This window comes from Temnothorax nylanderi, unplaced genomic scaffold (genome assembly GCF_030848795.1).
Source record: "Temnothorax nylanderi isolate EJ_2023f unplaced genomic scaffold, tnyl_v1.0 TNYL_tig0010_pilon, whole genome shotgun sequence".
Lineage (NCBI taxonomy): Eukaryota > Metazoa > Arthropoda > Insecta > Hymenoptera > Formicidae > Temnothorax > Temnothorax nylanderi.
Window position 1 is genome coordinate 219,570 of NW_027249072.1, and position 15,120 is coordinate 234,689.

Here is a 15,120-nt window from a genome sequence, read left to right on the forward strand (position 1 = left end):
ATTAAAGATGAAAATATTCGCGATACGTACAGTAGTGTACATCAGCAGGTATAATGCAAGCGTTTGCAAAGCATTTGCAAACAATAGACTGTTGTCTTTTCAAGAACACCAGACGATGAAATGAAATACAAAAGAAACAGCATGGAGTAAACTAAAAGTTTCCCGCGAGACACTTTCTTGTTATTATATTACTTTCTTTATTTCACGCGATGAAAATCATACTCGCGCAAATGTTCTCATTGCAATAAGCGAATTATTGCGAATTCCTCGCGAAAGTTCCCTATATCACTTACACTTAACTGAATTATATAAGCTGTAAATGCATCTGCTTTTTCTCATAGAACTTTGCAAACGCGCGGGATAAAAAGTGCAAAGGTACATAATCGAATTTATATCGTCGTTATTGTATCTCATTAGCAAGCGTCGCGTCGAAGACCTGGAGCTTCGAAAGCGCATTTACACTCTTAACCATGTACCGGCAACTTCGAGATTCTCGCGTCAACTTTCGCTTTAGTAAAACCGACTTTTAGTACAGAAAGAAAAAAAAAAGAACGGTAATAAACGTGGGCACTGTATGACTTTCAACAGTTTCAATATAAAGGAGATAAAAGCACCACAGTATATAATTGCATTTTAAAAATCATATATAGATTCACCTTTCGTTCTCACAAATATATACAATTTACAATATAGAAACAGAAATATACTAGTATAGATATTAGATATAAAGTAAAATATATCTAAATGCGTCGCTCGAATTGTTTCGGTTGTATAACGAAGAGTTGTCGATATCAGTTCAAATCACGATGAATCATACCAAACATAACGGTACTTTGCCGATGGAGATTAATACGGGCGTTTCCGTGGAAACAGCCGATAATTATGAACTCTCTTACAGACTTTTCTATCTGAATACATAGTCACGAGACAATGGCGAAAGTTGTATCGACTGTGAGCACATGATTAGATCTGCTAAGTCCTTAGAAAGCAGATCTCCCTTTACGCGGGGAGACTGAGGCGGATATTTATAGAACTTGTGAATATAACATATGTCGGGATATGTTACAACGACCGCATTACATCATGACCTTTTTTATCACGTGATCGAGCACGGCTGACTCCGCGTATGTGGTAAATTGAGAGGTTGATGAGCTCGCGATAAACTTTTTGGCACCTATTTACTTCGCGTAACACACGTGTTTTTCTATGAAATTTATAAATGTATAATCTATAAAATAAAATCCGTATGATAAACATAACAAGGATAAAAATAATAAATATAAATAACATAAATTCGGTTAATGTTTAATATTGCTAGTTACTAATTTGTCGTAAAGCAATCTAAAATTAAAATTAGAATCCAAAACGCAAGATAAACGGTGGATTATTAAAATGTTTTTACCAGTTCTCAATTTTGATGAAACTGTCTAACGGGGACAAAGTATCCGCCGCGCTATTATCGGCTAGTTTGTTACAAAGACCGAAAATAGCTCATCGATCGATATCGAGATGGAAACATCTTTGCGAGGTTGAAAGAAGTCTCGTCTCCCAAAGACTCTTCGGATTATCCATCGACTCTTATAGCTGCGCTTATTAGAGATCGACTTCTTGAAGCGAGAAAATTTCACGCCAAGGCGCGGTTTCGCGACCCACGCGCAGAGGATGCAGCTTTCCCACATGTTAGACACGATTAGCGTTGGCATTGTTAATAACGGGCGGCAGAAAAGCCCCAGGAGCGTTAAAAGGATCTCTCGAGCGCGTTGCGTGCTACATAGAGCGAACTCGTTTTTCCGAACGAGTCCGAAGAGGAGTCACGCACGACGCATTTGCATGCATGTGGCAGTGGTTGCACTGTGCCGCATACGCTCCGGCTTGCATACATATAGATTTGTAGAATGTAGATACATGAGTTAGAATCGCGCCAACCTAATTGAAGAGTTGGGTTCACTTGGGCAATAAGAGCGTGAAACTCAAAACTTTCATTATTCAAGAAAACGTATAATCGCTACAACTACATAAATGTATTTATCACATTAACCATTAAGCTATTCGTTTGCAGCTAAACATAAATTTTGACCTATATTCCTATTAAAACTGTTTACTTTCAAGCTTTTCAATTCACCTTCTTGAAATGCGGTTCAATGATTTATAGATCTATATATACCGTTACCGCACCCAATCTATATCTACTTATAACTTCGAGGAGCTTATGTCCAAACTTTATCCTTTGGTTTTTTTAATTATATATTTCTTTGTTCTATCGTGCTCTTGATTTCTTCGCGTCATGTATCTCACAATCAGTCGAAGGAGACTAGATTTGTCGCTCGAAATGTTACAGTGTGCCACAATTACCAATCTCAAAACAATTGATCGATTATCGGGACAACAGCAAATAATACTAAAGTTTCGAAGATAAAAATTCTTACTTGGAAAAATATACGAATATTATTAGACGACACAATTATTCTCGATACAGCCGCGGCCTCAGGCTCAATGGCTATTCGGCATACTAATTGCCATCGCGTCACCAACCAAACAATTATCCGTCGATGCAGACAGCTGCAACGTAAATGGCGTAATTAATGTCGGGCTCGAACATTTAGCTAATAAGCCCGATGTAAATTGTTTCCGGATTATCAGCCAAATCAAGAATGACATGGTGCTTCTAAATAATCATTTAATACACGTGTAAAAAGAAAATTTAAGTCCGCAACGATAAACACTGTGACGAAAATACTGACGAAATACGTGAGTACATGTGTGGTATTGAAAAGAAATACAATGTTATTTTTATTCTGCGGGTAGTCTTTTTTAAGAACGCCCCGGTTTCAAGATCTCCCAAGCTTTTCCAATGTCTCTGCTTTAAACAGAATGACGAATATTATGATGTTATGTTTTAAAAGCTAGAAAACTGGATTGTATTTTTTACAAGCTGTATATTTACAAGCTCGTAATGCGATACGCTAATAAAACAATGATATTTCCGCTAGTTCGCTTAATTATATAATATAATAATATAATATACCGTTAATAATATAATCGAATGCTACAGTCACTGTATATCGTACTGGGGCAAAAGTTATTTATTTGATAACGCATTCATCAGTCGCATTTGTTTGAAAGGGCTTGAGAAAGTCTAAAAAGGAAACACCTTGCTAAACACTCGTGTATGCATTCACGTATTTTTTTCGCATGTCGGAATTAATTATGCAGACATACTGCAGCGCATAATCGGCGTTGGCGAATAAAAAATTTCCATTCAGACATCGCCTCAGCAACTGCTTAACGATGCATCGCGCAATGCGTTTGCTACGCAAATATCGAGATGCTTTTATCTGCGTTTATGGCTTTACAAACGCGTGACGACACGTGGCAAACGTACATTGCGGATGAACCAAGAATAGTTTACAGCTTTACGAAATCGGATGCTCTCGATATCGAAGCCTCATCTCGCGTTTGTTAGTCGAAAAACATCAACGGTTTTACGTATTACCTTTTTATTGCGCGATAAACTGTGATAGAAAATTTAATATCTTATAAGACATAACATAATGACCATATGACGCATGGCATATATACAATATAAAAATGGTAATACACGCAAGTAAAAAATTTCAATAGCAAAAAAAGAATAAAAGCAAAAAATTAATCCCGATGACTTAATGTATTATCTGCATTAATTTTTAATATTTTTAATTAATAATATTTTAGTCAAACAATAATCGATAACAACATTACTGAGACCTATGAATAACAAGGGAGAATATCCAACGCGAGGAATCGACTTACCTATTCGTCGTAGGAAACAAATTCGGCAATGTCACGATTATCGTAATCGGTCGATCTTTGAAGGATTCCGCAAGAATCTATTCCGCACCCATATCTCCACGTTTGTTCGTGTCGGCGTTATAAATCTTGCCATCTATATATCTTACGCGAACTATATATCAGGCCCGCATCGAAAACCCGTGTGTAGTCCATTTAGGTCAAATTTTGGAAGCGGAAAGACTCACGCGCGCATTAGCGCATGTGATGCAATGATGAATTTATCGATCGTAAATACGAATCAACCGTTTCACACGTTACGATAAGGTCACGCGTACACCAATTTCAACCTATTTTCGACAGCGCAAGAGTTTGCTATGCCGAACACATGTAGATCGCACGTGTTACAAATTATTTCGCCTCGGCACGTCGTGATTGACCAATGATTTTTCATTGAGCACTTCTCACCCGAAAATAAACTAAATTTTCTCTACTTCAACCGTTCCTACACGGTAATTTTAATCCAATTATTCGGCTTATCACGATTCCCTCTTTCTCTGCAATTTTACATAATTCTTGGATGTATAAATAATAATTGGTAGTATTGTAGGTATATCTTGAGAATTCCACATATAACTATCGTTTTTTTATATTTCACTTAGAATCGGAGAACACGATCAGATGTGCTCCTATAATAGTGCAGCTTTGTAATTTAATATTTTTATTAATGCTAAACTCGTAATGCTATAGAAATTATAGATATTTTGTAGAATGAGAAGAACTAGTTTATCTTAACATGCAGAAGCGTTAAAAATCATTGGAATTATGATCCATGAAATGAGAAATTTTCCTTTCAAGAATATATTCCTATCTCTAAAGAGATATATGAATAACGAAAAATATTCTTATTATGTTTAATAAGCACAACTGTTTCTAAGAAAAGCGAATCCGTAAATCGTAGCAATATATTCGTGAACTTAAACAGTGAAAGTGCATGAGACGGTTAAAAAGGATTTAATAAGAAAAAACGTGCTGTCGTAAATGATATACAAGTGCGTTATAAATCATGTGTTAAATTAAAATGTTGCAAAGCCAGCTCCTTTAAACAGGCATCTTCTTATCGGCTATAACACACGTGCATGTACGATAAATAGAATGCATTTCTCTCGTCTCACGTGTTTCAAGATAATAAAATGACTATTCAACGTGTGTGAACTCTGTATAAAATGTTCAAATACATTTAGAACTGCATGAGAACTCTTTTAAAATAACTGGAACGTTTTATAATTGATCAGCATCTCACCTTTATTCCCATAAAGACGACTTCTTTGAGCGATAAAAATCCTTTAAAAATTAAGAAAACAATGTTTATCGTCAGAACTCTTTCTAAAACTTATATAGAGCTATAAATCTTTTAAATTCTAGCAATAAATATAAGAGAACTGTCCATAAAAGTGAGATGCTGCGTGAATCTAGCGTTTCAGTTTGTCCTAAGGTATTTTTTGTGCTTTAATGACCAGAACTAATTGTGTAACCTATAACTGTAGAGAATTTTGGTTTTATTTTTAATAAAACCAGAATTCTCTCTCTCTCTCTCTCTCTCTCTCAACACTTTACGAATTTTCAAAAAATAACACGCCAGCTTCAGACACACGACCATTCAGCATTAAATTCAAAGGATACAACTAGTGCAAAAGCCTAAACTTTTCAGTATCAACTGTATAACTTTGTTTTTTTGCAATCTTTATTATTCTCTAAAAGAATGTCGAAGCAACTATCTTCCTAACCCAATATATTCCATATTTATCAATGTTTTAATAACATAAATCGGTCTTTTTAAAATCACATTTTTTTACGCCGAGTAATCGAATCACTCTGCATTCTGAATCATGTACCGATGTCTCTTGGTTTAAAACTCTAGTATTTGCGCTCTTGGTATTTATGGAGCATTTTTCACGTGACAGTTATAACGTCCAAGATAACGAATTGTCATCAAACCGTCGCGACATTAGGAAAATTTTTGGAATCGCCGAGACAAGTGACATATTTATCATCATTCTTTCCCCCCCCCCCCCCAGAAAAAGTTGCAATCGAGAGTTGCGTTCTTCCAATATTTTTATATACTTACTATATATTATTTTTTTGTTTTGCGGTATTATTGATATCGTTTGTGAGATGAAGCTATTCTTAGCGCTCGCGAGTTATTTTTTGCGAATATTTTTCGTAATACTAAGATAAGAGAAGCAATAAAGTTCAGACAGTCGACACGAGATATTTGACCAATATAGAAGCTCATTAAGACAATGAATAGATATATTGAATTAAAATTGGAAAATTATACTAATTAAATTTCTGATAATAATTTATCACGTTTACGAAGTAGTTTACGACAAAAATCTTATCTTTCGTTATACGTTTGATGTTTTTGCTGTTATTATCAATATACATGCGAGTATATATGCGCATAATATTTATAAATCATTATCAACTTTTACTGTGATTGGGCCTTGACTTTTAACAATTACGCAAGCGAATTTTATTTTTATTACGTTATTTATGGAGTTGATTAAATGAATTGATGCATCTTTAAGTTGCGCACTAAAATAACGAGATTTATTATTGTTTCATGAACCGACAGATTAAGTATTTTGCTTATCATAAATGCGAATAAACTCACGTTACGTAATGTACCTTGTCATGGCAACATTATCATTATCATCGTCGTAAAACCAGATGCGGTCGTTTCTCAAAACTTGGAATCCGTCTGACGCAATAAGAAATGTCGTAATATTAAATTTCGACTGATTAATCATCCTACTCACATGTCACACATGTCACGCACAAGTAAACATTAACGGGCGTGGTATTTTCCATTACGTGAGAAACGTGTATGAGTGCGATAAGGGAATTACGATTAAATTATTTCATAAAAACAAGAATTAACAACAATATACACATATATATGCATACAGATGCTTTATAATAAAAATAAATTATTAAACACGTTTCTTTTGCATTAAATGTATTATTAATATATAAATAAAGAAACGTAACAAATAATATAAATATAGAATATTTCATCCTCAATAAATACTTATTCAATTATATAATGTTTTAACAGAAAATCTCTCTCCGTACTCGATAATCCGAATGTTCACAATTCCATCATTGATACAACATGTTCATACCTGTTCATATAATCCGACATTTACGACGTTTTCTTATCTTAAATTTATTACCAATTTATTTTTTATAATTTTGCAAAAATAACTTTAATCGACTTTAATAAAATAATACGAGTGCAGAGATCACGCCGAAAAATAAGAGTTGTTAAGTCTGTTTTTGCGAATTTTAAGATCAAATATCTGCGGTTACACTCATGTTTCCTTTTGTGCGTGTGTGTGTGTGTGTGTGTGTGTGTGTGTGTGTTTGGAAATCGGAAACTTGCAACCATTAACGATATTACGAATATTATTTTAAAAAGTTTTCCATTGAAATTCTTCGTTAAAAACATGCGAAAGGCTGGAGGTAAATATGATGATTTCGTAGAAAATATTTATAACGTACCGTCATATTGCTACGTGCTCATTAAAGTCTAATCTCTCTCGAGCAAATAGAGAGATTTGAATTATGAATGTCACGTGTAAATCTAAAATGCGTTATCTACAAAAGGAATAGGCCTTTTCTCGACACAGATATGCCGCGGACCAACGAGAAAGCATAAAAGTTCGTCACATGATGTGTAAAGTCAATACGTACACCCACGATCGATACACGCAAGTTATTTTTACGATAACCGCTTTATTTATTGGATCGATAACCTTCAATGACTGACATTATTATTAGAGACCTTAGGAAATACGATCTAAAAATAATTCGCGGCGTACAAATTTGTACCCCGCATTTTTGCAGAACAGAAGTGGCGAGCCGTCGCCTGAAATCAAGTTCCAGCACAAACTTGAAATCAAATAACTATATTAATATTAAATATGTGGAAGAAACATTTTATTTTGCCTTTTGCCATTACTGGTTAGATAGGAATGTTCTTCTACTACATATCAATTTGAAACAATTATATTATCTTCATTGCCACGATCATTGTTACATTTTTAACAACTGAATATTATAAATAATTCGCAACGTATTTATGAGTATGCACGCACCAAGTATTCGCTGGGGGAGCTTGAATTGTTTGATAGGTGCGGCCTTGATGAAACTGAAACTCCCATCCAATGTTCGTACGAATCCGACTCAGGCGTACGATCTCTCAACTATCACGGAAGTGAATCGTTTGAATACTCTCTGACGCGTCGTCGGCAAGAGTTGATTTTACTGCACGATGCAACATACGAGCATTCACGTTCGCGCGAGAAATGCAAGCTCTTCGTAACATGCGGCGACAATCAATTGCGAAGAATTGATTGTTTCGTAATGTAGCTACTTCCGCTCGCAAATGTGACAGACAAGTTTGTCGACCGATATCGGGGATGTTTATTTATCACCGATGAAAATCTTCTCGATTCGTATACAGAGTATCCAATATGTTAAGATTATATATGTAACTTAACATAATGTGTGTGATCTGATGATATACCTATCAAGATGTGTCTGATCATGTTTTTAACATTTTAGATTTAAACGTTTGTGTTTCCGCATGATACTTAAAAATAGTGAACATACTGTACGGCATGAGCTACAATCATCTTTTGTTTACGCTTTATGAATAAATCGCTATGCAAATTTAATGGCTAAAGCTGAAAAGTGTATCCCTGATTTCATAATAAAAAGACGACTTGCAACTTGGTAAGAATCTTCCTAACTCGTCGCAAAAGTCGTTTTCTTATTCATAGACTCAAACGCCTGCATAACGAATTCTCCACGAGAGCCGATCGATTTCAGTGAAGCTTGTTTTTGCACTCAAACGTCGATAAATTATCGCGAGTAACGTGCGAAAGCAAAAATAACGAGCAGTTAAAAATATCGAAAGTGTCTGAAGCGCGCTTGTTCACTCTTGTTTGCAAATACGCCGAGTTCTTTTCGCGAATAATAGATACCTGATTCGTACGAATTGATGCTTAATACGCGCTGATTATTTTATCTCTGTCAATGTAAAAATATTTCGCGGACCCTAATAAAGGCGTCATTGGTATCTCTCAATCTAATGGAAAACAATAGACGTCCGTTTTGCCGCGATGGAACTTTATTTCCATCTTTTCAGAAGCAGACGACGCGACGCGTTAAATGTGCAACATGCGAGTCACGTCTCCCTCGATACTGTTCGAAATGAAAGGAAAACACGAGTTGGCTGTCTGATAATAGCGAGCACCTCATATTTTCTGCATTCTGAAAACAGCGAGGTCCCGACGCGCCACATACAGGAAATTGAGCATATAGGGTCTCGGCGCCGCGCCGCCGCGCCGCGCCGGTTTAACCCGCGCAGGATTACAATGGATAATAAGTATGGGGTGTCTAAACGCGTAAACAACACAATAGAGATAGAAGGGAAAGCCCGTTTCTGAAGTAAAATCAGAGCATAAAATACTGAAAAAAATATGGTAAAAATGGTAAAACGCGCGCGCGCGTTTTATTCTTTTCTTTCAGGAACAAGACCGACAATAAAATTAATTAAATTTTAAGCTAAGAATGCATTGTAAGCAAAAACAATACTAAAACTAATCGGAAATGTAATTTTTTATATCACAGTAAAGATTCTAAATATATATAAATTGCAATGCCAGTTATTATTCGATTATCTAAACACGATAAATAAGGAATTTCTTTGTAACCCTTTCAGCTTTCAGTTGTCGTATAATTTAGAAAAAGATTAAATTAATTTCTTACTGCAAGACAGTAATGTACATTCTTGCAGATGACTAAACGGACAAGTGCAATAAGTTCCTTATATTTTCACCAGACTGCAGCACGTACAACCTGGAGCATTAATGCCATCAGGTGCGCTCGCATTCACAAGGAGACTTCAAAAAGACAACTTATCGATTCTCTTCATTTTTTCTGGAAATAGAGTACTTGAATTATGTTAATAATTATGTGATATAAATTATGAAAATATTTCTTTTCTCATATAATGTAGAGAAATATTTTATTGCTAAGTGCGCACGCGCCCAATAGCATTAATGCTCCCATATATGCAACAGCCAGAATTACAATAGATGATATAAAAAGATATACTCGGGAAGCTAAGCTTCATCTAATTATAATGAATAACTCGACGTTATTGAGATAACATTGAGGTAAATATTTTTAATAATATCTCGTCAAAAAAAGATTAACTCCAAATTAGTCTAAAAATCTGAAAAGTAGTAAAACTGATGATAGTTCTGTGACACTGTGTATAAAGCCTCTCTAAATGTACGTTAGCTATGCTAGCAGTACATGCATATGCAATAATATAATGGAATTTATAAGGCGAATAACTACTTCAGACACTGTAGTATTTAATTAGCAAACAGAAAATTTTAATGAATACCATAGGAGATATATCTTACAAATTTACAAGGGATGTCTGACGCTTCCACGTACAGATAATGAGAAATTGTATGTAATAGAATCTCAAAGTTCTTGGTACACACACGGAATGAGTGCAAATTTCAGCCTGACCTTTCCAAGCGACATCCTAGGTACTTGAAGGTGCACGAGAAAACAAAAATAAAATTGTAGCAGCCAGAAATTGTGGAAGCAAGAATGAAATTATAGTATTGTAGATATATTTACCGTAACGAGATATAAGAATTTCTAGAGCAGATAATCAAACATTTGTAACTCTTCAATTCTTGTTTTGTGTTATAATATATATATATATATATATATATTATACTGTACAGTATTGAACTCTCAAACTACTATTTTAATTATCTCTACTTGTATCAATATTCTGTACGTTCAGTTCTTTAAGAAAGAGAATTGCCGTCAATATTTGTAACTCTTCTTTTTTTCTCACAAGCAGAAAAATTATTAAAGTTAACATTATTACTAAGATACCTTTTATCTTAATGAGTCTAATGACAAGATTTAAATACGTCATTGAGTAATTGAAATTCTTGTTTTAGTAAGATCCAGAATATTCAGATCTGAATGTGGTATTCTAAAGGAAACGTTTCTAGCAAACCACACACTAAAAGAACTAGAAATGGAAGTTTGCGAATTTTCATAGCAACCACTATGGACCACATGAAGAAAATTGGAACCTTGACTGACGCTTGTCTCGACAAATGAGCCAGTCAGGTGCAAACTGCAAGTCTCTTCGCCTCCGCAACCACGCCAATATGGACTCGAGCACCTGTGCAGGCTGCGAAGGTGCGTTGCAGCTTGCGTGCATGATACGTGCGTACATTGCTATATTGGTGTCGCGTGCACACACATACACACACACAAGCAGCGACGGTGAAAGGAAACCAGCAGCGAAAACGCAACGTTACGCGGTTGACAGGCGCGCGGCTCGGCTCGGCTCGGCTCGATTACTTCTCGCAGGTTTTTCTTCGTTCGTCCGTCGCGAAGGCGGAGAGACTTGTAGCTTTCGTAATATTGGAAAGTACTCGGCATATTGTCCCTTGAGACTAAGATACAATAATAATGTCAGGTTTCCGGTGTATTCGCCACAGCTTCAACGCCCTGCGACGATCAGCGAAGAATGCAGCTCTGCAGACGAAACGAAGAATGTTCAAGAATGATAAAAAAGAAAATTTTCTTTCTGTGAATATTAAGATTTATATTTTGATAAAATATGAGATATGATTGATAATTATTTCAATGCAGATTATAAAAAAAAATGTTTTTTGTTTGTGTGCGATTTGATTAGTATCGTCACATATCTCAAGTTAAAATTAAAAATTGTTTATATAATTGTCATCTTTTAGAACTCTCCGAATTAATCGTAGGTTTTAATCGTTATCATTGCCTATTATGTATAGCATATTATTACGAATTAAATATTACTATTACTATTACGAATTAAATATTCAAGAATCAATTAGGTTCATTCCGCAAACGTTTATATAAAATCAACTGTTAACAATCGGATTTTGTATTACTCTACTCTTGTAGGAAATGCTCTACAAAACAACTTCGGAGAAACCCTGACTTTCCTCTTAACAAATACATATTCGAGGAAAAGATGTGATAAATACGAGATAACTTAATTAAGACTTGGATAAATATCGATTGAAGTGACTCAAAAAAAGCGTACAAAAAACGATAACGTATATAGAAAAGTATAAAATAACTTTTAAGAAGAAAATAATCATACCTTGAAGAAAGAGAAGAATAGTAAGTTTTATTTCTCATTATACTTTAGTTTAATCTATACCTACATTTTTGAGAATCATATATCTATTAAATGTGTATTTTATAAACCCAACTCCATATTTTGTTTAAATTTTATATCTTGCAAAATATAATTTACGTCACGTAACTGTTTTTCATATCTTCGCGAATTAATGGAATTAATAGATAATATTGTTCAACTCTCGAATTAAAATTTTACATAAAATGCGCGCCGGTTTGTAAGAAATAAATCCATAAGTTAACGCGTGTTCACAGTATATTCTCTATGTAGCATGAACCCACGAAATTATTTTTCCTCGAACCAAGGAAATTTCCGAGAGAACTTTAATGATCTCACTCTCGAGATTGACGTGATCGTATATTATACGTTTAACAACGGTTTCCACGAAATAAATTCAGTTTTTTCATCACGTTTCTTTGTTCGCACAATATTAAAATTAATCTGTTGCAACGTAGCCATAAATAATAGAAATAACCAGCGAAAATTTGTTGAGATAAGAAAATTTTATAAAGTGTAATTGATCGCGAGTGATTAAAAAAAAATCTCCATTTATATTATCATTTCGTAAAAGTACTCGCAACAGTTAAGTATCTATGATATAGTCTTTGCGGAAAAGAGAAGAAGAAAACTCTTAAGCCGTCACTTTCTCAAGCAAGTACAATATTATCGATCATTCTCCACTCCTAATTATCAGACTCAATGGTCGATTAAACTTGACACAGACCCTGTGTATTTGATTCTCCGCGCGACGTATTTCGCGCACCTGCCGCAAATAAACGATCGATATAATCGCCACATTTATTCAACTTATTCACTCGTACGAGCACACCGATTTATTTCCTTTTTTTAAGTCGTTATTATCCGCAGATGGCAAACTGGTTTCAGTATTTTCAGCGGATTGCGCGCATTTCGAGCTCGCAAAAAGATACGGTAAAATATATATATTCTTCAGTTTGTTAACTGTTACGATTATACTGAATACATTTTTAATAAATTCCTGCACACAATTATTGTGCAGCTATAGGAGCTGCGTACGTCTCCGTATCGCTATATAACGCTATAACTCGACGCTCGACGCAGTCAATTACGACAAGGAATCGTCACTTGGCATGAAAAAGTCGAAGCGCGAATTCGTGGTTGAGGGAGAAACGCTCGCGGCAGAGAAAGGCTTGGTAGTATTCAATAGTGTTTTCTTACCTGGAGCCTTACGCGCGCCCTGGAGTAGCGTTTAAAGTTGGCGTTAAATCTGGAGTTGGCGTTTGACGAAGGGGGAGGCACGTCATAGTCGTTCCTGGATATACGCGTAGACGGTGGAACGATGGGATGGCCGTTGGCGACAGTGGGAGTCATCGTCGAGGCGTTCGTCGAGGGTGTATCTCGATGGCTCTTGGTACGCCGCAACAATCGGCGCACCGTGTTTTTCACCGTCGCGGCGATGTGCGTCCCGCCTCCGCGTTCGCCACCGCCGCCACCACCGCCACCACCGCCACCCTCATGATGACGATGATGATGGTGCTGGTTCATCGTCTTGTTGTAATCCACCACTTTTTTGACTCGTGTCGACGTGGGCACGGGTGCCACCTTGTGGCCACCCGTTTCCATCACGTACATCGTATCCACGTGCGGAGCAATCCTGCTGGATTTCTTGCCGTACGGCCGTTGAACGATGACGACGAAGACCACCTGCACCGGCCTCTAATCGACCAGAGCGCCTTCCCTTCTGTCGTGAAATGGAACGCCCTGCCGCGAACAGGCTTCACCGTTCGATATTGTGCACCGAAATTCCGATTCCCAGATGCGACTTGACGATAAAGAACACGGTTTTCCGCAAGAAGAAATTTCTTTTTTCTACATACGTTTCTGAGAATGTGTATTATTCTGTGAAAGAGATTGTATATACTTATAGATATCTGTTAGATCTCTTACACAATTTTGATATTAGGATATTTTTTGTTTTGGAAATTTATATTCTTTACTTTCTTGAAAATATTTTTTCCCTCTCAAGTACTCTCTTTTCGTTTATTCTTGTAATTTCGCTCCTAATGATGTAACGTTTGCCGTAATATCTTTTGGCGATGACTCTGTTTTGCTCTCGTCGTAACCGTTCTGTTACTCTTCGGTTACTGCTGCGCGTAATACGGCTTCAAGACACTTTCTCGGAAAGCTAAAATCGTATTGTGAATCAGAACGCATTTCCGATCGCAAAGTTTTAAGTATCTTTGTTACCACGGCGAGAGAAAGTTGGTTCGATTCTTCGTTCCTTTCACAATTCCTCTCTGCTTCCCCTGCAACATTTACTACGAGATCTCGATGCCTCTTGTTTTCTAAGCGACAGAGAAGAGGATATCGAGCGCAGCTGCAGACCGTCCGATAATTTTACGCGCTCTACGCGCTTAAGTCGCTTCCACGAAGCGCGCAAAATCAATGCGTTCGAAAGGAGAAAGCGATATAATTTGTTTTTAACAAGTCATGATCACTGGGCAATTATCAATTAAAATTAATTTATCGAGCTTCGATTTCTTCTTCCAGCGATTTTTCAAGAAATTTCTTAGTTACTCTTCTCTCTATAATACGATTCTTCATCGATGCGTCCTTAAAATTTTTGGTGCAGTTCTCAACGGTCGTTCAACTCGTTCGCCGTGGTAAATCATCCAGAGTTTCGCGTTGAGCCAAACTTTCGAGCAATTTAACCGTGACGTGGCAGAACAAAGTTGCCGCTTGTTAAATTGCGACCTTGCGGATTGTAGCGGTTGCGCGCGTTGTATCAACACTTTCAAAATCAGTTTACAATTTAGCAGCGATCGCCCAACAACTCCTCTCGCGTATCGAGCTTACGTAGAACAAGTCGATTTTCAACGATCACTTCTCTCGACCTTCACACTGTGCTATCTGCGGAAATGAGTCCAGGAGTTTGACAAATTTTCGAGTTCTCACGTCACTTCGGCGATTGCGATTCGACATTCGCGACACTTTGGGCAAATCGATCTTGCCTCGAATGTCGTAACGCAAACGAGAGACAGGAGAGCTATCTCGCTTGACTATAATGCGATTAC

The 15,120-nt window shown here is 36.3% G+C and overlaps 1 protein-coding gene across 4 annotated transcripts in view; it reads right to left on the reverse strand.

Moving 5' to 3' along the window:
• Window positions 1–15,120, reverse strand: part of LOC139787509 (serine/threonine-protein kinase MARK2) — an 84,138-nt gene that overhangs the window by 44,365 nt on the left and 24,653 nt on the right. For 3 of the 4 annotated variants that reach the window (XM_071726632.1, XM_071726633.1, XM_071726634.1), the window contains exon 2: window positions 13,265–14,956. The exons of the other annotated variant lie outside the window; for it this stretch is intronic. In XM_071726632.1, coding sequence (XP_071582733.1) covers window positions 13,265–13,678 — 414 coding nt within the window. In that variant the 5' untranslated portion in view covers window positions 13,679–14,956. The remainder of the gene's footprint in view (window positions 1–13,264; window positions 14,957–15,120) is intronic. 4 annotated transcript variants of the gene reach the window in all.